This window comes from Astyanax mexicanus, chromosome 2 (assembly GCF_023375975.1).
Source record: "Astyanax mexicanus isolate ESR-SI-001 chromosome 2, AstMex3_surface, whole genome shotgun sequence".
In the NCBI taxonomy this organism is placed as follows: domain Eukaryota; kingdom Metazoa; phylum Chordata; class Actinopteri; order Characiformes; family Acestrorhamphidae; genus Astyanax; species Astyanax mexicanus.
The window spans coordinates 38,650,937-38,672,647 of record NC_064409.1 but is presented as its reverse complement, the minus strand read 5'-3'; the positions used below and the strand labels follow the sequence as shown (position 1 = coordinate 38,672,647).

At 39.2% G+C, this 21,711-nt stretch overlaps 1 protein-coding gene and 1 long non-coding RNA gene across 8 annotated transcripts; both read right to left on the bottom strand.

The window, feature by feature from the left end:
- Positions 1 to 4,422: 4,422 nt before the first annotated feature.
- LOC125799157 (uncharacterized) lies at positions 4,423 to 12,034 on the bottom strand. Of its 7 annotated transcripts, none has more exons than XR_007437992.1 (12): positions 10,672 to 12,033; positions 10,352 to 10,416; positions 10,210 to 10,233; positions 10,028 to 10,088; positions 9,859 to 9,940; positions 7,818 to 7,998; positions 7,642 to 7,682; positions 7,498 to 7,563; positions 6,451 to 6,548; positions 5,393 to 5,488; positions 5,222 to 5,292; positions 4,423 to 4,985 (listed from the first exon to the last, which is right to left on the bottom strand). It is a non-coding gene; the product is annotated as an uncharacterized LOC125799157 (long non-coding RNA). The 7 variants fall into 7 exon arrangements; XR_007437991.1 differs by having other exon boundaries at positions 7,823 to 7,998; XR_007437990.1 differs by having other exon boundaries at positions 7,642 to 7,998.
- Positions 12,035 to 13,751: 1,717 nt separating this feature from the next.
- LOC125799096 (deleted in malignant brain tumors 1 protein-like) lies at positions 13,752 to 18,684 on the bottom strand. Its single transcript, XM_049475055.1, has 7 exons — positions 18,675 to 18,684; positions 17,474 to 17,782; positions 17,043 to 17,345; positions 15,481 to 15,783; positions 14,965 to 15,273; positions 14,328 to 14,630; positions 13,752 to 14,236 (listed from the first exon to the last, which is right to left on the bottom strand). The coding sequence occupies exons 1-7, from the start codon at positions 18,682 to 18,684 to the stop codon at positions 13,971 to 13,973; spliced, it is 1,803 nt and encodes a 600-aa protein (XP_049331012.1). The 3' UTR covers positions 13,752 to 13,970.
- Positions 18,685 to 21,711: the final 3,027 nt, after the last annotated feature.

Below are 21,711 nucleotides of genomic sequence, written 5' to 3'. Positions count from 1 at the left end.
TAAACCATTAAACCCAGCCTTTCATTGAGCTGAGAGAAAATTAAGTGTGCTGTTCAATTTCCAACGTTAAGAAATGGGTTAGACAAGCTATACTAATGCACCATCCATCATCTCAGCAGCAGTTCAGCTGTGACTTTTGGAAGAAACCAAAGTCAATAGAAAAGAGCGGGGGGGGGGGGGGGATGTCTGAGATTTAATATAACAATATTATTTTAATATAACTGTGCATAGTTAATTATTATACTTACTCTGAATTACATAAGAGTGCTAGTAAAATATAAAATAAAATAAATAAATATATATATATATATAAACATTTCGGGCACCGTAGCCCCCACACCTAGTTTTGAATGGTCGTGTCTCCCCTGATTCAGTCAGTAAGAACAAGACGGTCGCCCTTTTCTTCGGGATCTTCAGGGAGTTTGCAGGAGGTGTAATTTAGGGGGAACAATCATTAATGTTGGGTTAAATAATCTAGTGTTTTTTCACTCTGGTGCTGAAGGTCCGCTGCGCTGCTCTTTACTGTTTCCCCTTTACTCTGTTTTCATTAAAAGCCCCTCAGTCTTAAAACAGCGGCAGTAAAACAGGCGGAGCGGTGGGCCTCCAGCAGCAGCAGTAGTAGTGATAACCCTGCCGGTGTAGAGTGGAGCAGCGCGAAGGGAGCTCTTTCAGTCCCGGTGAGTAATTTAGCTAGCTGGCTCTCGGTGAAGCGCGGTCTTATTATAATACCTAACTACAGCGTGGTGAGACTATTTAAACTGAAGCGTGTTAATGGCGAATAACGCTGTAAGATAGCTAAGGCTAGCGAGCTACGGTGGAGCTGGCTAAGCTAATTAGCTTAGCCAGCTCCACCGTAGCTCGCTAGCCTTAGCTTCAGTTAGCCCGATTACCTGCAGCAGCTGCCCGTTCAGAAAAAAAAAACCACAACCAGCGCTGTTTAAGAGCTGCTTTACGAGCTTCTCTCCCAGCATAGGGTGTGTTTTTCTCAATCAGCAGCTGCTTTTAAACCACGCTGTAGTTTAGTATTAAGATCGCGCTTCACCGAGAGTTGAAACAGCCAGTTAAATTACCTAACAGGGCTGAAAGAGCTCCTCTGTTCTCCGGTCTAAATAAACCCAAACACCTTTGGTTTATTTAGATTTAAGTTAGCAGTTTGTTCTCTCTAGACAAAAAACGAAAATAAGAATAAAAAATAAAAAAAAAATGAAAAATAAAAAACAATAAAATAAGGGGGGCGCAGTCTGCGCATGCGCCAGATTTTGCGGCCGCGCGTGCGCAGTAGACCGCAAAAAATCGGTCCACTGCGCATGCGCGCCCGCAAAATCTGGCGCATGCGCAGTGGACCGATTTTTTTGCGGTCTTCTGCGCATGCGCGGCCGTAAAACCTGGCGCATGCGCAGAAGACCGCAAAAAATCGGTCCACTGCGCATGCGCGCCCGCAAAATCGGTCCACTGCGCATGCGCCAGATTTTGCGGACGCGCATGCGCAGTGGACCGATTTTTTTGCGGTCTTCTGCGCATGCGCGGCCGCAAAACCTGGCGCATGCGCAGTGGACCGATTTTTTTGCGGTATTCTGCGCATGCGCCAGATTTTGCGGCCGCGCATGCGCAGAAGACCGCAAAAAAATCGGTCCACTGCGCATGCGCGCCCGCAAAATCTGGCGCATGCGCAGTGGACCGATTTTTTTGCGGTATTCTGCGCATGCGCCAGATTTTGCGGCCGCGCATGCGCAGAAGACCGCAAAAAATCGGTCCACTGCGCATGCGCGCCGGCAAAATCTGGCGCATGCGCAGTGGACCGATTTTTTGCGGTCTTCTGCGCATGCGCGGCCGCAAAATCTGGCGCATGCGCAGTGGACCGATTTTTTTTTGCGGTATTCTGCGCATGCGCCAGATTTTGCGGCCGCGCATGCGCAGAAGACCGCAAAAAATCGGTCCACTGCGCATGCGCGCCCGTAAAATCTGGCGCATGCGCAGATGACCGCAAAAATTCGGTCCACTGCGCATGCGCCAGATTTTGCGGCCGCGCATGCGCAGAAGACCGCAAAAAATCGGTCCACTGCGCATGCGCGCCGGCAAAATCTGGCGCATGCGCAGTGGACCGATTTTTTGCGGTCTTCTGCGCATGCGCCAGATTTTGCGGGCGCGCATGCGCAGTGGACCGCAAAAAAATCGGTCTACTGCGCACGCGCGGCCCCAAAATCTGGCGCATGCGCAGACTGCGCCCCCCTTATTTTATTGTTTTTTATTTTTCATTTTTTTTTTTTTTTTTTATTCTTATTTTCGTTTTTTGTCTAGAGAGAACAAACTGCTAACTTAAATCTAAATAAACCAAAGGTGTTTGGGTTTATTTAGACCGGAGAACCGATAGGAGCTCTTTCAGCCCTGTTAGGTAATTTAACTGGCTGTTTCCACTCTCGGTGAAGCGCGATCTTATTACTAAACTACAGCGTGGTTTAAAAGCAGCTGCTGATTGAGAAAAACACACCCTATGCTGGGAGAGAAGCTCGTAAAGCAGCTCTTACACAGCGCTGGTTGTGTTTTTTTTTTTTCTGAACGGGCAGCTGCTGCAGGTAATCGGGCTAACTGAAGCTAAGGCTAGCGAGCTACGGTGGAGCTGGCTAAGCTAATTAGCTTAGCCAGCTCCACCGTAGCTCGCTAGCCTTAGCTATCTTACAGCGTTATTCGCCATTAACACGCTTCAGTTTAAATAGTCTCACCACGCTGTAGTTAGGTATTATAATAAGACCGCGCTTCACCGAGAGCCAGCTAGCTAAATTACTCACCGGGACTGAAAGAGCTCCCTTCGCGCTGCTCCACTCTACACCGGCAGGGTTATCACTACTACTGCTGCTGCTGGAGGCCCACCGCTCCGCCTGTTTTACTGCCGCTGTTTTAAGACTGAGGGGCTTTTAATGAAAACAGAGTAAAGGGGAAACAGTAAAGAGCAGCGCAGCGGACCTTCAGCACCAGAGTGAAAAAACACTAGATTATTTAACCCAACATTAATGATTGTTCCCCCTAAATTACACCTCCTGCAAACTCCCTGAAGATCCCGAAGAAAAGGGCGACCGTCTTGTTCTTACTGACTGAATCAGGGGAGACACGACCATTCAAAACTAGGTGTGGGGGCTACGGTGCCCGAAATGTTTATATATATATATATATATTTATTTATTTTATTTTATATTTTACTAGCACTCTTATGTAATTCAGAGTAAGTATAATAATTAACTATGCACAGTTATATTAAAATAATATTGTTATATTAAATCTCAGACATCCCCCCCCCCCCCGCTCTTTTCTATTGACTTTGGTTTCTTCCAAAAGTCACAGCTGAACTGCTGCTGAGATGATGGATGGTGCATTAGTATAGCTTGTCTAACCCATTTCTTAACGTTGGAAATTGAACAGCACACTTAATTTTCTCTCAGCTCAATGAAAGGCTGGGTTTAATGGTTTAAACTATTAGTCTGCTGTATTTTAGATGTGTTATTTTGAGATTATTTATTGCTAACGTTTATTAAAACAACATTTATGTTTTGTTCTATTTAAATTTATAAATAAAATTATGCTTAACATTATAATGTTTAAAGCAACTGATATATAAAGATAGTGAGACAAATAAAGCAGGGCTAACATTACTGGCTTTTAGTATCCTAGTCTTTCAATACTTTATAGTTCAACTGTTGTTGTTTTTTTTTTACCTATGTCTGGATAACTTTTACAAGAAGAGTGTTTATAATTGGGCAAAAAAGGCTGTTGTCCCTGAAATGTCCAATGGAGTACGATGGTGAATAAGGGGCTCTGAATGCCAGTGCTGATACACTGATGTGACGGCTTAAGAAAACATTAGGAAAATAAAAAAACAGAGTCAAACCAAGCACTGAAATGTGAGTGTATCATAAAAGGTATATATATTATTATTCCATTTTTTTGGTACAAAATAAACATTAAGAAAAATAACCAAAACAGACCTCTTAAGTTAAGTATAAACTTAAGCACTTAAGAAAAAGCATTTTTGTGAATCCCCAGTTTAATATTTTCCCTCTGATTTTTGATCCAGCCATCCATTTGTACTGACAGCAGCAGATAGTGTATATCAATTCTAGAATTAAATTTTGTGTTTGTACAGTTTTTGTTCTACACAATTACATAGTACATTATTTTATTTACTATTATAAAAGCTGCACATTTGAGATTTGATTTTAAGCCTTTTATATGAGAATGGCACTGACAGCGCTTCTGAAAAAGGTCACCTCTAAAACTGCTGATTCTAAAGAGTTTAGAGTTGCATGCCCACCTGTAAGACCAGACTTTTTACTTCTAAAAAAACAAGTCACTCAGATCTATCCTTAAAAACAATTGCAGAAATTCAGCAACCCAGATCAGTTGTTAATTCAAAAAAGAGACAGACAAGTGTTACAGAGACATTCGTATTTATTTCAATACATGTGTACTACAAAAAAATGTTTCTGCACACATAACCATTGACCATTTCACAGTGGCAGCCTCGATTGCTTTATTTGATGTACACTCAAGCTTAAAGAGTAAGATTTACATTTTGGAAGCATAATATGCTAAACTGACACAAACATTTGTCTTCATTTAAAGACAAAAAAACATTTGACAAACAAATGCATAATATTGTGATGTATGCACGGCTCAGTAAAAAGCTCTTACAGTGAAGATGGGTTATGGACATAAAGTTGAGGTTATATAGCTATAGCTTTAGGGGCACAATATGCCCGAATCCAATCCCTAAACATCACTCACCTTTTATAAGTGTGTGAAAACCGACATTAGAGCAAAGATTTAGACCTTGTGCAGGGCTTAAGGGTTTTAGTTGAGATACACAAGCAAGTGTCGTCTGCTACATAAGTGCAGGGTCACTGAAAGACACGGTCACACCAAAGTCCTCCTTGTAGATGTCCCAGGTTTTGGACTTACGTGGGTTGTCCAGTTCCTCCCTTGACAGATAGAGCCTGTTTTGGGACCAAAGCATTATAGATTGCATTCAAGCAGCAGTCCATATGATTTTTCCTTTTACATTGAAAGCAGTAATGTTTACTAAACTGAGAGGGGACAAAATATCAAAATATTCTAATTAATGAATTAAGTGGCCTGGCATTTTTATATATAAAATCTAAAACCAGAGTGGTCTGGTAGGTAAACAAAGCCAGTGTCTGCCTCTGAGGACAATGGACAGCAAAAACCTCACCTGTTGTTCTCTACAAATGAAGTGTTGAACCAGAAATAGAAAGGATAGTCCTCATACCCCTTTGGAAGACCCTGGGCATAGAGAACAATAGAGAAAAAACATTTTGCCAAACAACTGGAAAAAACGATGTCCATAAAATCATTCTTACGTTACAATAGATTGGGAACTTACAGCCCTGGATTCAAACATGACCTTAACATCACCACAAACCACTGGCCCTTCCTGAAAGCTGATCACCACGGCATTGTTTTCAGTATCTGGGAACAGCTGGTAAAATATGAGAACACAGTATATGAGCGAACAGTAAAATAAACACAAAGGAACATAAGACAAACATCTGAAAGACCTTTCCCAACAATTACAATGTGATTTATGTTTTAGTGGGCTGCTACTGTCTTTAAAGGTTCAATATTATGAGCTTATTGAATATTTAAAAGTTGTTCTTTAGTACATATTTAAAATATGATTTGGGGTTAAGATGATACCGATTCACAAACGCTTTCACTAGTGTATGTATGTACAAAATCTTTTAATAGTGTATGTAAGGCTGTTTTTTCACACTATAGTTTGTTTGCTCTGGTCCAAGTCAGGTAATTAATTGATTCTCTTGGAGCATTTCCCTCATGGTTTGTTGTTTTAACAGAGGATAAAATTCAAGCTCACCAAAATGAGTCACAACAATCTTTGTAATCTCTTTGGTTGTTGGTCAGAGCTGTCTTGGCTGGGAGCAAGAAAGTAAACAGATTTCTGTGCAGTTTAACATGGAACAACAGCAGAGGTGGCATGTGTTCATTTGACTGACTCCACATCTTAAAACTGAGTATGCTTGACAGATGGGTTGGATCAAGGTCAGATCATGTTCTCATCACAAACCAACCAATTCAGAGTTCAGACCAACAGTTCTCAGCAGTCTCATTGCAGTTGTGATTACTGTACTCATCCATGTCCAAACAAACAGCACTACACGTAAATATGAACAGTTTATTTTGACAAATAAAAAAAATAGGTGTGAAATCACCCTAAACTACTAAATCATTTAGGGGTTGTGGGATTAGCCCACTTCACATGTCTGTTCTGGATATGCCATATAGCTCTGGTTTTAATTAGGAAACCACTGTGTTTAAGGTTCACAGTTTTTCACTTTTTTGTACTGAAACTACTCTTGTCATTTGACTATGAGGAAGTAAATACAGTTTTATACTGTAGAAAACCTTTAAAAGTTAGCTTACCCTACAGTTCGTCTGCGTGGCACAGACACACTGGAACACCTGCTCTCTTTTCACTATGATCCGCACCTTCAGATCACTGCCATTGCCCTTTCCCACACCTGCACAACAAACACAGCAATGCCCAGGAGCATTAAATTACATAACCAATACACATAACAGTGCAGTCACTCTGAAAGGAGCATACTGACTGCAGATTTTAATTGGAACTACACAGGAAACAGCCCCTAAACATACACTGCCCCCCAAAAGTACTTGATAAGTCAGTCTCATTTCTTTATTTCTGCTTTAGACTGAAAACAAATTGGGTTTGACATTAAAATATGAATAGGAGACAAAAGGTCAACAATTCAGCTTTTGTCCGAACTTACCAATTTGTCTTCAATATTCATCTTTAAATTATATTTTTGTTACACCAAAATGTTTTCACTAGAGCAGAAGAAAAAAAAAATCAATTGGCCTCAGTGTTTCAATACTTTTGTAGGAGAGTGCAGACATACAGCTCTGGGAAAAAAAGAAACCACTTAAAAATCTCATTGAAAACCTCTGGAATATAATCAAGAGGAAGATGGATAATCTCAAGCCATCAAACCAAACTGAACTGCTTGAATTTTTGCACCAGGAATGGCATAAACTTATCCAAAAGCAGTGTGTAAGACTGGTGGAGGAGAACATGCCAAGATGCATGAAAACCATTTTTTTCCCCAGAGCTGTATGTTTAACTACATGGTCTCCGTCTTCAACTGAGCACAGCAGAAACTAAAGGAGCAGTTCTGACACACTGAATATATACATACACATTCACCTCACCTCAGGAGAAATACAGTACCTGCGCACTCTCAAACTAAACGCTGTCAATCAACCATGTACACACCATCGTACCCGTGAAAAAAAACCCTGCTCAGCTAAAATGAATAAGTGAATCCAGTTTGGATATGGCTTTAAACATTCAGCTGAACAACTATGGTGATGGGTTAACCTAAAAATCAAATCAAATACATATAGAAAACATTGATGATGTCTTTAAATCAGTGAAAACTTCAGCATCACCTTTGCCTCCTTTGCAGTGGATGGCAATGACATTCCCTCAAACTGGCAGTGTAGTTCAACATGTCACTGAGAACACAATAACACAAAGTTCAATATGTGAATAAGAGCTTAGGTTCTCTGCCCAAACCCAACCCAAGGTCTGACCTGGCTCGAGATTTCCCACCACTTTCCTCAGGTTCCTCGGGCTAAAGAAAATAATATAGTTATAAGTTATTTTCATTTTATATAAAGCTATGAATCAAAATATAGCAGAAACAAATCAAACTGTTTTTAAAAAAAAGTTGCACAAGTGCAAAGCGCACACTGTCCATATTACGCACTTCACCTGCCGCTGCGCTTTCCTCCAAATGTGCTGGCTGCTTGGCAATGCTGCATCAGCAGCAGCTCGAAAAGAAGCGGTGGCTGACTTCACATGTATCGGAGAAAGAGTGTGCTAGTCTTCATCCTCCTGGTGTGTTGGGGCATTACTAGTGATAGGGGGAGTCCTAACGAGTGGGTTGGCTGTGTAAATTGGGGAGAAAATGGGAAAAAATATATAAATAAAATTATAAAAGAATTTATTTTATTTTCTTAAACCATGTTATATTATACTAGATTAGAGGAAAGTCATTCAGACATTGTTGTAGCCTAATGTTTAGGCCTTTGGATCATTGTTTGCATTGTTCATGTTATAATCTTTTGGAGATCTGTTCCTAATAATTAATAATATTTTTCTTAAATAATAGGTCTTATTCATTCTTCACTCATTCTAAACAGAACGAAAATGTTTTTTAAAAGCTCAGTTTTAATGCTCTACTTACTCAAAAAAGGTCAGGTTTAATTCGGGCTTTGGCTCAAAATGACAGTGTATGGGGCAGGTTGGGTCGAGCTCTAATGTGAATCCTTATACTGCATTCCATCTGAAGTAGGAATTCAGAACTGGAAATTTCCAAGTTCTAAGTAGAACATTTCAACTGGAATAAACCCACAAGTTCAGAACGCAAGATGGCTGCACCAAACATCAACAGTAGTAAAAGCAGTAGTATTTTACGTTTCATTAGCACGTCTAGCTGTTCATGTTTCCATTGTGTGTGTGAATGTGCGTCTGGTATCGCTGACAATGCAAAAAATTATAACCTGGGACATATAATGTGGGACATTTTTTGGTTACATTTGCTATAAAACACTGGTACATGATTAATAATTAAGTTGTAGTAAACATGAAAGTCTTTAGCTTATTTTATAATTCCCTCTGGAAAAAAAGAAAACAAGGGTAAAATATGTATACACATGTAGATTACAAATAGTGTTAACCTATAAATTTTAATTATTTTCTGTGCCTTTTCTATGCTTTCGCAGCACATTTTAATGACCATAGCGTGTTTAAAACATCAGAGTAGACAAGAATGTATATCAAAACTGATTATAGTAGGCCTATATTTACATTAAATATATTTAAATAATTAAAAAAAACATTTATTTAAGCAATGCTAAGACACAATCTTCAATAATAAAATGTGTCAAATTCTGAGCGCTCCATAATGTAGGGCTAAATTACTTCACTCTGCACTGATGTATTAATCAGCTCAGGCCCATAAACATTTGGTAAACATTTCTAATGTTTAACCTGTAAACAGTATTTCACACTTTCATCAAACATGATATAGAATCTTCTGTTTAAAACTTTGAACAGAATCAATTTTTAAATAAACTAATTTGGCATATATCTGGCTGTCAGGGAATATGTTTAGGTTGTGTCTATATTGTGTAGATTCTTTATTTTTTAACAGCTTTTAAATGCATCTGTTTAAATGTTGCCTTCTTGTCACCATTACTGGTAATTTACTTGCATATATAACCAATATGCTTCCCAAAGAGTGGAAGAGAGCAAGAGCTTAATTACAGCCTAAACACCTAGATTTTTCTCTGTGAATTTACAGTTATATTCCATCTGAAACTCCAATCAAGTTATCAAATTATTTTTTAAATAGCTTTTCTCAGTCGATAAACAGAGTCGATAAATGGAAACACAAAGATCACAAAGAGTAAATTTGACTTTGTTTTTTTTTTTGTTTGTTTTTTTCCAAAACTTATCCAGGCCTGAAAATGACTATTTTCAAGTTCCTTGACTTTTCCAGGTTTTTCATGACCCTGTTCCACAGTGCTTCATACACACCTCAAAAATAGCTAGTTATGTACAGGTGCAAGTTTCACTTATAGGGTAAGACATTTTTTCGACATATTTTGTACAGTTATTTTAACAGAACGTTGTCGACTCAGGTGTGAAGTTATTCCCAGCTCCAACATCCAACATAAAAGCTAAATGGAACACAACGTTAACGGCAGAAGAAGCATTTGAGTAAAGTGCTGCTCATTACTTACTCTAATGACGGTACGTTATGGTCGTCAATCATCACTCGTTGCACTCTGTAATGGAAGAACAGTGGATCGTAGCCTTTTTGACCTGAAACAAGACCAAAGCTATGCTCAGCACCACTCATTTATTGAGTGTCTCCAGCAATATAATATAATATTATATGATCTAACTTACTGCAGAGATTGTAAACTCTGTAATGATCGGGATGCTTTGTGTCCAGAAATATGGCAGCTTCCTAAATACAGCAAATTGTAACATTGTTACATAAAAATCTGTTTAAATCAATAATTCAGCTAAAATAATTGCCTTCTACAGACTTTTCAGTTTTATTTTATTTTCTTAATTGTTAAGCTTACTTTTATGGGATTTCTGTAGAGTGCCTGCTTTCCAGGTGAGGGAAAAGACATGGCAACAAACATTATTAACTATTGGATCCCAAACCATAAGCAGAAAATCTAGATTCAAATAAGATTACATAATTAGGTAAAGCATCCCAACCTGTGACATAGGTGAGATCCAAATCAAATCCATCCTTTTTGTTACCGCCTTTTGTTCTCAGATACCTGCAAGATTCACAAATGCCACAAATCAGCATACAAACAGTAACTTGGGTGTATTTTAAAAGGTTTTGATGGATTTTAATAATTTTCCAACCTATTTCTAAATACATCAAAATGTTTAATTTTTTTTATTTAATTCTCTCTGAATCATGATGAAATAATCAAACTGTAATTAAGTTTAACATTTCATTATATGAATAATTGATATAATTTAATTAAAATAAAAGAATGATGGCCAGCATCCATTTAGATCCTCACCTTTCTTCTAGTGACCTTCTCCAGATCTTTCTTCTGAGAGGCCAGACGAAAGACACGCACCAGGATAACTATCCTCAAAGCCCTCAGGAAGCTCACCACCCTGTTAATGATAGAGAAAATCACATGAATAGCTAAGAAAGAACAACATGTAGATGAATAGTTTACCACATCATCTGAACACAGCATTTGTTCTTTGCACTGTATGATAATTTAATGATGAATGGACTAATCTGCGTCATGAAGTAGCTCCGTAAGTTAGCAAACTAACTTACATAGCTAAGCTGTTTTGGTTCTACTGTCCCCAAACGCCCCATAAACTCGAGCCACGAGACTCATATAGCTTTCATTGCCAAGATTTTACCTGCTATCACTAAAGATTAATAAGATAAATACACGTTAGCCCTGTAAATCCACCTAACATGCAAATGATCTTAACGCCAGCACGAACGAGTAACGGATTAGTAAACACGCAGGTAACCCTCGCTGTTTCTGAAAGAAAACTTCTCCTCTGTCTCTGTTTATACAGCGATGGTTTGGGTTTAAAGCTGGGTTTGTTGTGCTGGATATTTGCTGCAATATTATGAACTGAGATCAACCAGTGCTAACCAGTGACTTTAAAAAACAAATAAACACAGCTGTTACTGGACTGAAGGGGTTTTAAATATATTGTAGCGTCCGCCTGGACTCTGAAAGAAGGACCGAGTAGGCAGTTTAAGTCGCTTTATTGACTCAACTTAGAACACAGGTTGCTGTAGGCCGCAACCACGCCGAAAAATTAGTGTTGTGTCGTTCATGAATCATTTGAGTGAACGAACTGAATCCAATCACTTCCCCAGCTGATTCGTTAATTTCTCAGTTCAGTAGTTAAGCTCAGCAGCGACCCCACAGGCCGGCAGGGGAACTGCTGTGTGGTCTGTGAATCACTGAATCACCGGCGAATCTGGTGGCGGAGACTCTAATTGCGAGGAAACTTGCTCAATGCTCAGTGATTCCTTCACTCACTGAACTGTTATCAGGGCTGGTGCTCTCGTTCACTCAGTGATTCGGTCACTCATTGAACTGTTATCAGGGCTGGCGCTCTCGAGAAAGAAAAACAAGGTTGAGGCCTGGTAATAGTAATAATAACGTATATTCAATTCAATTCAATTCAATTTTATTTATATAGCGCTTTTTACAACAAAGGTTGTCACAAAGCCGCTTTACAGGAAAAACAGGTCCACGCCTCTTATGAGCAGCACCACAGAGATGCCAATTTTATGGTGACACAGTGGCAAGGAAAAACTCCCTTTAAGAGGAAGAAACCTTGGAAGGAACCAAGACTCAGTCCGAGGAACCCATCCTACTCGGGTAGGGCTGGGCGATATGGAAAAAAATCTTATTACGATATAGTTTTTCATATCAGCCGATATCGATATGTATCACGATATAAATCAAATCACTTTCTGTTACACTTAAAGGTTTCTATTTTTACTCAGAAGTGACAGAATAAGGGAGTTATGGACAAAATCACTAGCAGGCTCAGAGCCTTGTGGACAGACACTAGGATGTTAACATCTTGCCAGGTGGGTACAGCTTTTAAATTAATTTTAAAAAGGGGACAAATATATAAACTAAAAAATATGTAAGACCCTTTACATTATATGTCTGTTTAATTTAAATTGCAATAACACTTTATTTATTTTTATAAAATTATATTTAATCAAAAGATCATTCCCCTCCCTGAATGCAGGCAACTACATAAAGCAAAATACAAGAGTATATCACAGTGTTCATTTTGACAGGTGATTTTGATACAGTCTTAGTCTTTTCACTAAAATGTATAATAGTTTTAGTTACATTTTAGTCTATCGGATATTATTAGTTTTAGTCAGATTTCAGTCTAGTTTAATTTTGGTCATATAAAAAGTATGTATTACATATGTTTTACTGTTTTTCTATTTTCTATTTGTTGTAATTTTAGATAATTTACTGCTTATGTTTTTTTTTAAATAAGAGCCTTTAGTTTTTTTTTCATTTAAATTAAGCTAACATTTAAATATTTAAAAAAAAAAGTGGCCTATAATGGAGGTGGGAGGAATAAAGTCAAGTTTCTGAAATGATCCACTTCTACTGCAGTACAGATTTATACTAACATTACTGGCTTTCAGTAGACTAGACTTACATTACTTAAGTGTATTTAAAACTCCAGTTCAGTAACAGCAATGTTTAGCTCAGTTCAAATACAGCTAGACAGATTATATAATCTTCTGTATTTAGTAAAATATCCAGCATAACAGACTCTCTATCTGTTAAAAACTATAAAACACAAAGACAGAGGAGAATGCTGCCCTCAGGGTTTTCTAACAGAAACAGTGAGAGTTAGGAAAAAAGATGGAAAGTGCTTCCTTTCTGTGTGTTTATATACTAACCCCTCACTCGTGCTGAAGTTAACCTTAATTTACACGAAACGTGGATTAACACGGCTAACGTGCGTTACCCATTAGTTTATTAGAATGTAAAAAGCAGTGAAAGCATCTTAGCTAATGATGACAGATTGCACAGATCCCTTTTACACCTAAACATCGCTAACTTTAAACTGGAGACAAGCTAATCTAACTAGCAGCAAACAGAGCAGCGTTTACCTGCCTTCAGAAATCTGAACAAGCTCACCTCTCTAAATATCTTGGAGACGCATGCCTCATATTTAAAAGGTGAGTTTTCCAGTGTAGCGCCGCTGAATAGTATAAATGAAGTTTATCCAGTAAATGGGAGAGAAGGAGCCGCTATGTGAGGAGTTCAGAGTGGAGGGGCTCGGGGGGTGGGGCGGAGGGGGATGGTGGAGAGGGGAGGGGAGGGGTTGTACTGGGCTGAGCAGCAGTTCAGCGTGCTGCCTGATCTCGTGCTGCGCCTTTTCACAACGCTACTTAAACGGGAAATAGAAAATTTAGTTTATCGAATTTCTCGCCCCGACTTATCGCGATATATAGTTTCCTCGATAACTATCGATATCGTTTTATCGCCCAGCACTAGTTAATATTTTCAGCAATTAAATAAAAGTCAAAGCAAATGTTAAAAAAAAACATCGCTGCTTCTCACATTAGCTGTAACTGTCAGAATTTACTATGTAATAGAACATTTAATACGGAATAGGTATACAAAACAGTGACATTCCATCATATGATCTCTGATTTGATTTTGTCTATGATGTGTCGAAACATTCTCAGAAAGTTCACAAATGTAATACATGTAATACGTACGTATTACAGTTTTTGTCTAATTAAAACATACCTGAACAGGTAAGCTCAATATCCATATTATGATTACAGCTGTGTTCCCCACCCTAATGATCCACAGTGTTTCAGTGTAGACTCTGATCCAGTACACTTCACATGACTCATCCAGATCGGTGCAGATCCTGGAACAGCTGCATCAGTCCTAAACGGCTCTCCACAGCCCAACTCTTTACACATGACAAAACCCGCTATGAAATTTGCACCAGCACCACAAATTGTTCCCCACTGTCCTCTGTGAAAAACCTCTGCTCTTCCAGCACAGCGACTGCCACCATCCGCCAACCTCACACTGTCTGTGTAAGAGAAAATAAGAACAAGAAAAATTTACCGAATTATGAACTAGTAAGAGTAAAAATGGGAAACATTTTTTTGAAAAACACTTACCTGCACACACCAGTCCCACATCATTATCATGGGAGCAGTTGTGTTTGAGTGAAGATGATTTTGGACAGAAGTGAATCTGAGATTCAGTTCCTCTACACTGAAGCTTCTCTGACCACACCTGACCCTCCCCTCTACCAAAAGCAGCTGCTCCCAGAACCTCCACAAGAGAACCACAGCCCAGCTCTCGACACACAACCTCTGCATCCTGCTGGTTAAAGTCAGCATCACACACTGTGACCCAGCTCTCTCCATGAAGAACCTCCACTCTCCCAGAACAGTGAGAACCACCAACCACCCGGACTCCTAAAAATTGTGAACATAAAGCTGAATTTAAACATATGTGAGTCACTGCTTCAACATGAAGATGTCTTTCCATGTCATTGAATCTCTGACATTAACACAGCAAGAATGGTCAAAAGAGATATGGCATTTAACCTTCAGTGGAAAAGTTGACTAAATGAACGCTATCTGTTTCCTTACAAACAGTACTACTACGCTTAACTGGACCCTAAGCCTCTAAAATGGGTCCTTTCCCACCACTTACAAGACTTTGTTTTACATGTATGATATATTATGAACAGTTTCCTGTTCCTAGTTAACAGAAGGGAACATAAAATAATTTACTGATACAATTTACCTGAACAGATGACTCCAGCATCTTTAGAATGATCACAGTTATGTTTACCCCATCCTGCTGATTCACAGTTCCTCAGTGTAGACTCAGAGCCACTGCAGTGCACATTATCCATCCAGATTGGTCCTGATGCTGATCCAAAGTAAGACTCATGATATGTATCTACAGCTTCTCCACAGCCCAGCTCTCTACACACCACTGCAGCATCTCTCATATCCCAGTTATTACCACACACTGATCCCCACTGTCCTCTATAAAGAACCTCCACTCTCCCAGCACAGCGACTGTCACCATCTACCAACCTCACACTGCCTGTACAACAGTGAGTAAGACAGACCAAGACATTGAGAAAGAATGGAAAAAAACATGTATTTTCACCACTATTAATGATGTAAAGTAGAATTGTGGCTGAAAACTGAAATAATAGCAAGACATTTGCATTTTTGACAGAATTACAAAAAGTTTACATAAACATTGAGCTAATCTTAATTACATTAATCACAAACATGCAGCTCTTACCTGCACACACCAGTCCCACATCATTATCATGGGAGCAGTTGTGTTTGAGTAAAGATGATTTTGGACAGAAGTGAGTCTGAGATTTGTTTCCTCTACACTGAAGCTCCTCTGACCACACCGGACCCTCCCCTCTACCAAAAGCAGCTGCTCCCAGAATCTCCACAGGAGAACCACAGCCCAGCTCCCGACACACAACCTCTGCATCCTGCTGGTTAAAGTCAGCATCACACACTGTGAACCAGCTCTCACCATGAAGAACCTCCACTCTTCCAGAGCAGCGAGAGCCATTAACCAGCAGGACTCCTAAAAATTACCATGAAAAAAAGAAAGCTTATTTATCAGTAATGATAAATGATTAAGCATGATGATGCTAAATATTGCACAATGAATGATTCATAAATGCATTGGAAAAAACTAAAGAGAGTATAAGGATTCAAAATAAGTTCAGTAAAGCTATGAATTACATTAAACAAATTAATATGGATCAGCAAAATTATGAAATCAGTAAAAAAAAAATCAGTAAATTAATTGTTGGTTGAGAATTCCAGTGTACAGCACAGTTTGGTGATTGCTCAGTTTAAACATACCAATTTACCTTGGCAATCAACAAGGATTTAGGGTGGGTTAAAAAGAAAAATCATATGTGCTGTACACTTTGCCTACATGGCAGATAATGTACAGTCCCTGTTTACAGCGTTTTACCTGAACAGATAACTCCAGCATAGGACACCCCTAATCAAAATGTATATTATTGTGACTACAGAAGGAAATAAAAATTACCTAATGTTTAGAACACATAACATTGAAGTGGACACGTCTATTTAGCATTTTTAATATTTTTTCCCTTTACAGTTTCAAAATAACAAAAATAAAAAAGAAAGATACACATAGACTTTTAATTTGTTGGCAATCCTGTGAGCAGTTATTTTCCAGACACTATATGACCTCCACCAGTCTTGTTACCTGCTTAATGGACTGGAGGAACAGAACAGTAGACACATACTTAATTCACCATTCTTGCTTTTAAACTATGTGCTGCCAGTACAAGTATTCTAAGTCTGTTCCACTCCAACCCAGAATATTACATGTGATTCACATGGATACATGTTGCTGTAGCCATTTTGTATAATGTGTTACTGCAGCTCCAAAAATCCACAAATTATCTCCAAAACAACAGTCTCTTGTGTCTGTTAGACTAGAGAAACTCATTACATTTGTCCAAAGTCTATTGTGTTTATAATTAGTGCTATCCATCAGGACGTTTCTGCTAGCTGTGTTTTTAATGTTTTTAAACTCACACTGCAAGGTATTCTAGACAAACACAGATCCCCTACACTTTATTACAGCATTATCCACTAAAAAACAAATGCCAGAACAGTAATGCTGCACAAACATAACACCCTCACCCCAAACAAACAATATAATAAGTCACAAATATTTAATTTCACCAGGTCTTAATGGCAAACAGGTAATGGAGCACAGGGCTGAGCTACTGAGACAGAGGGCTGTCTAAGTAGGAATAGATGAAGTCACAGGCTCATTGTGCTGAATGCAGTTCTTACCTGCACACACCAGTCCCACATCATTATCATGGGAGCAGTTGTGTTTGAGTGAAGATGATTTTGGACAGAAGTGAGTCTGAGATTTGTTTCCTCTACACTGAAGCACCTCTGACCACACCTGACCCTCCCCTCTACCAAACGCAGCTGCTCCCAGAACCTTCACAGGAGAACCACAGCCCAGCTCTCGACACACAACCTCTGCATCCTGCTGGTTAAAGTCAGCATCACACACTGTGACCCAGCTCTCTCCATGAAGAACCTCCACTCTCCCAGAGCAGCGAGAACCTAAAACCAGCCTGGCTCCTAAAATATCACAAGAGCATAAACAATGAGATAACAACAGGATTTAATAAATGAAAGTCAGACAGCACAGACACACAATGTAACTATTCAATACAGTGCACATATTATATGAACATAGTGTAGCTTGCCTGAACAGATGACTCCAGAATTGTGGGTTTCATTGCAGTCATGTTTACCCCATACTGGTGATCTACAGTTCTTCAGTCTAGACTCTGATCCACTACAGTCCACATCATCCATCCAGATTGGTCCTGATCCTGATCCAAAATGAGATTTGCCCAGTGCATCTACAGCTTCTCCACAGCCCAGCTCTCTACACACCACTGCAGCATCACTCATATCCCAGTCATCACCACACACTGTTCCCCACTGCCCTCTATGAAGAACCTCCACTCTCCCAGCACAGCGACTGCCACCATCCACCAACCTCACACTGCCTGTACAACAGACAAGGAATAAAGAAAGAAAGAAGCGAATAAAAAAAAAGAAATAATAATAGGTCTATGCTTCTTCAGCGTCGCAAGGTTATTTAACATAATTCTTAACAGATTTCGCTAATTCAAACAGCCCGAAAATGTTTTAAATAGCTCAATTTTAACGCTCTAATTACTAAAAAATGGCTCGGGTTCAGAATGACAGTTTATGGCTCAGGTCGGGTCTGGCTCGGGCAGAAAGTGCATGGATTTGGGCCGGGTCGGGCTGGATTTTTGGGCCCGATCTAAGCTCTACCGCTCCACACACTGCAGGCTTTTTGCAGCGGGGGAGCCATACACTTTTACAAAAACACAGTTAACTCTGGACTGGAAATATTCCGCTGTTTTAATCTTTCCAGACCTTGTCTCACCCCTAGGCTATTTTAATTAAGTTTTTCCAATAGCAAACTATTTAAAGTTGGCTTATTTAACGTTATATAATATTTACATTCTTCATGCTGATGCTAAGCTAATGGTGGGAATACACATTCATTGAACTCTAGACGAGAAATATGTGCAGTTTTAATCTTGCAAGGTTTTTTTTTAATCGCTAGGCTTTTTTATTGAATTTTTCCAACAACAAACTATTTAAAATTGGCGTATTAACATAATATTTACATGTAAGTTACTTAACGTTACTTCTAATGCTAATATAATGCGGGGATACACTTTTAACACCTGACCAGAAATATGTGCAGTATTTTAACAAAACAATTTCAACAACAAGTTGGCTTATTTATATGAAATTTACATATAACGTTAACTTTATTCTTCACACGAACACTGAGCTAATGCTAAGCTAACAACACTAAGCTTACACCTGAGGAAAAATATTGTGCTGTTTTAATTTTCTCACACTTCGTCATGAAGCTATTTTATCTAGGTTTTTCCCACAAACAAAACTATTTCAAATTAGCTTATTCATAAGACAAGTTTCAAAAATCTGCTCATTTTCAAATGCAATTCATATTACATTTAAACTATGGCAATGTTTAGCTATCCTTAGACAACTAACGTTAGCTAACTACCTAGAAAGAGAGGCAAGGCCAGCACGTGCAGGTGGTGTAAGACACTACAAACACATACATGATCATAAAATAAAGGACCTGGTCGAACTTACCTTATATCTTAGTAGCACAACAAGTCCTGAGGTGAGCTGAGCTGAGCCTAAATGAGCTGTGCTTCCGCAGCAACTAAAAATGTGCTGCTTGGCGCGTTGTGGAGTTTGGGTTGTGATTATAGACTGTATAAAAGTATGGTCTGGACGGTCCCCATTTACTCTCATTAAGGCGTTTTAAAGCCAAAATATGGCCGAAATGGAAGCTGCCATCTTGCCTGCGCTTGCAGAGGCAGTAGAGGCAAATTGGAGCCAGAACTGGCGTGACAGAGGTGGGAGGCGGGGGGCGGGGCCGTGTGACTGCACAAACCCCGCCCACTCCACGTAATTTTCACCAAACAAGTTTAGTTACTTTACTTAGCTAACCTGAGTTGGCTAACCTAGTTAACTATCGTTAAGTACCTAAGGCTAAACGTAATGTAAATACTAAAATTATGGAGAAGAACGAAGTATGTGTAAGGGACAGTATTAGTATAACAGTAACAGCATTAGAAATGTGTGTTACCACTAGGCACCTGTAGCAGGTTAGATTCGGATAATTACAGTGTTTTTTGGGCAGGAGAAAAAAACAAGACAAGCAGTAAAAAGCCAAAGGAGCCTCACCTTTTCTGACCGCAGTTTTAGGATTTAGGAATTAGGAACATGAATATAAGTACCTAGTTTTCTGTTTATAAGCATTTTAATCGTTTTTTGTTCAGTTTTCTTGTGTATTATTTTGTAAAGAAATAAATCTTTGGTTTGGAAACCTAAAACGCGAGTTGGAAAGTGAGTCAAGAACCGCATGGATCTACAGTATGAATACTAATGAACTGATGGAGAGAAATGATCCACTTACCAAAAAAAAAAACTGGAGAGAAAGTTTTCCTGAGGGTACTGTAAAAAAAAAACAAAAAAAAAAACACTGTGGTTATTAACAAAGGAGTGGGGCTTGCAGAATGTACAGAAATCAACTTTCCAAAAAAATCCTGGATGTGTAATTTTAGATAAAAATTCCGTCATCTTTCATTCAGTTGAATGGAAATAGGCTTTAGGGTTAAAAGCTGTACTGAAACCAGAGACGTTGTGGCTTCACTTTTCAACCCCTGTCGTGCTGTCTATACTTATATACAGTCTATGGTTGTGATCAGTGCGGTCTCAGCAAATCAGAGTGGTGTTGACTGGTTAAAATCAACCTAACAATTTTCCGCACAGATTGCATTTTCAAATAGAAAAATACATACATAAATACCTAAATTCGTTAATTAATTAAATAGATACAAAAATATAATCTACTAAATAATTAATAATAAATAATTATTAATAAATGACGCTTAATCAAATAGTCTATATTCATACTGATTAACAATATTTATAACAATGATGTTGATATATTATAAATAAAAAATGATATGTATTCTTTAATAATGTCAATTTCCTGCACCTGTCACCATAACGTCCAAAAAAAGTTACCTAGTCCGAAGATCAAATGTTTAACTGCATATTGTCCTCCAAGTTGTGGTCATAGTTAAACGTCCAAACAGTTGGGGTTGGATCTCTGCCTGCCAGGAGACGGGCGGCAGTGGTGGGTCTGCGTGACGTCACCCGCCAGCCACTTTTTCATCGACCCGGCAGTGCCAGGCACGTACCCGGCAGTACTAAAAACTGACAGGGGGCTTCCTGACAGTACGCCGGCAGTTTTAAAAACTGTCAGGGGGCTTGCTGACAGTACGCCGGCAGTATTAAAAACTGTCAGGGAGCTTCCTGACAGTACGCCGGCACTACTAAAAACTGTCAGGGGGCTAGCTGACAGTAAGCCGGCAGTTTTAAAAACTGTCAGGTAGCTTCCTGACAGTACGCCGGCACTACTAAAAACTGTCAGGGGGCTTGCTGACAGTATGCCGGCAGTTTTAAAAACTGTCAGGTAGCTTCCTGACAGTATGCCGGCACTACTAAAAACTGTCAGGGGACTAGCTGACAGTACGCCGGCAGTATTAAAAACTGTCAGGGAGCTTCCTGACAGTACGCCGGCACTATTAATAACTGTCAGGGGACTAGCTGACAGTACGCCGGCAGTATTAAAAACTGTCAGGGAGCTTGCTGACAGTAAGCCGGCAGTTTCAAAAACTGTCAGGGAGCCTGCTGACAGTACGCCGGCAGTTTTAAAAACTGTCAGGTAGCTTCCTGAAAGTACGCCGGCACTACTAAAAACTGTCAGGGGGCTTGCTACGCCAGCCACTTTTTCATCGACCCGGCAGTGCCAGGCACGTACCCGGCAGTACTAAAAACTGACAGGGGGCTTCCTGACAGTACGCTGGCAGTTTTAAAAACTGTCAGGGAGCTTCCTGACAGTACAAAATTTTGACCATTCATTAAAACTTGTTTTTTCCATGAAAAATGACTCAAATGAGTGGGAAAATGCATGGGCATGGTAAATTGGGACAAATTTTGCTCAGAAATGTGAAAAAAAAGCACTTTTCAATTTTTGACCCAAATAAAAAAAAAAACGTAGACCCGCGGTATATCATTTTGGTGAAAATTTTGACCATTCATGAAACCTTGTTTTTTCCATGAAAAATGACTCAAATGAGTGGGAAAATGCATGGGCATGGTAAATTGGAACAAATTTTGCTCAGAAATGTGAAAAAAGCACTTTTCAATTTTTGACCCAAATCAGAAAAAAACATAGACCCGCGGTATGTCATTTTGGTGAAAATTTTGACCATTCATGAAACACTGTTTTTTCCATGAAAAATGACTCAATCGAGTGGGAAAATGCACGGGCATGGTAAATTGGGAC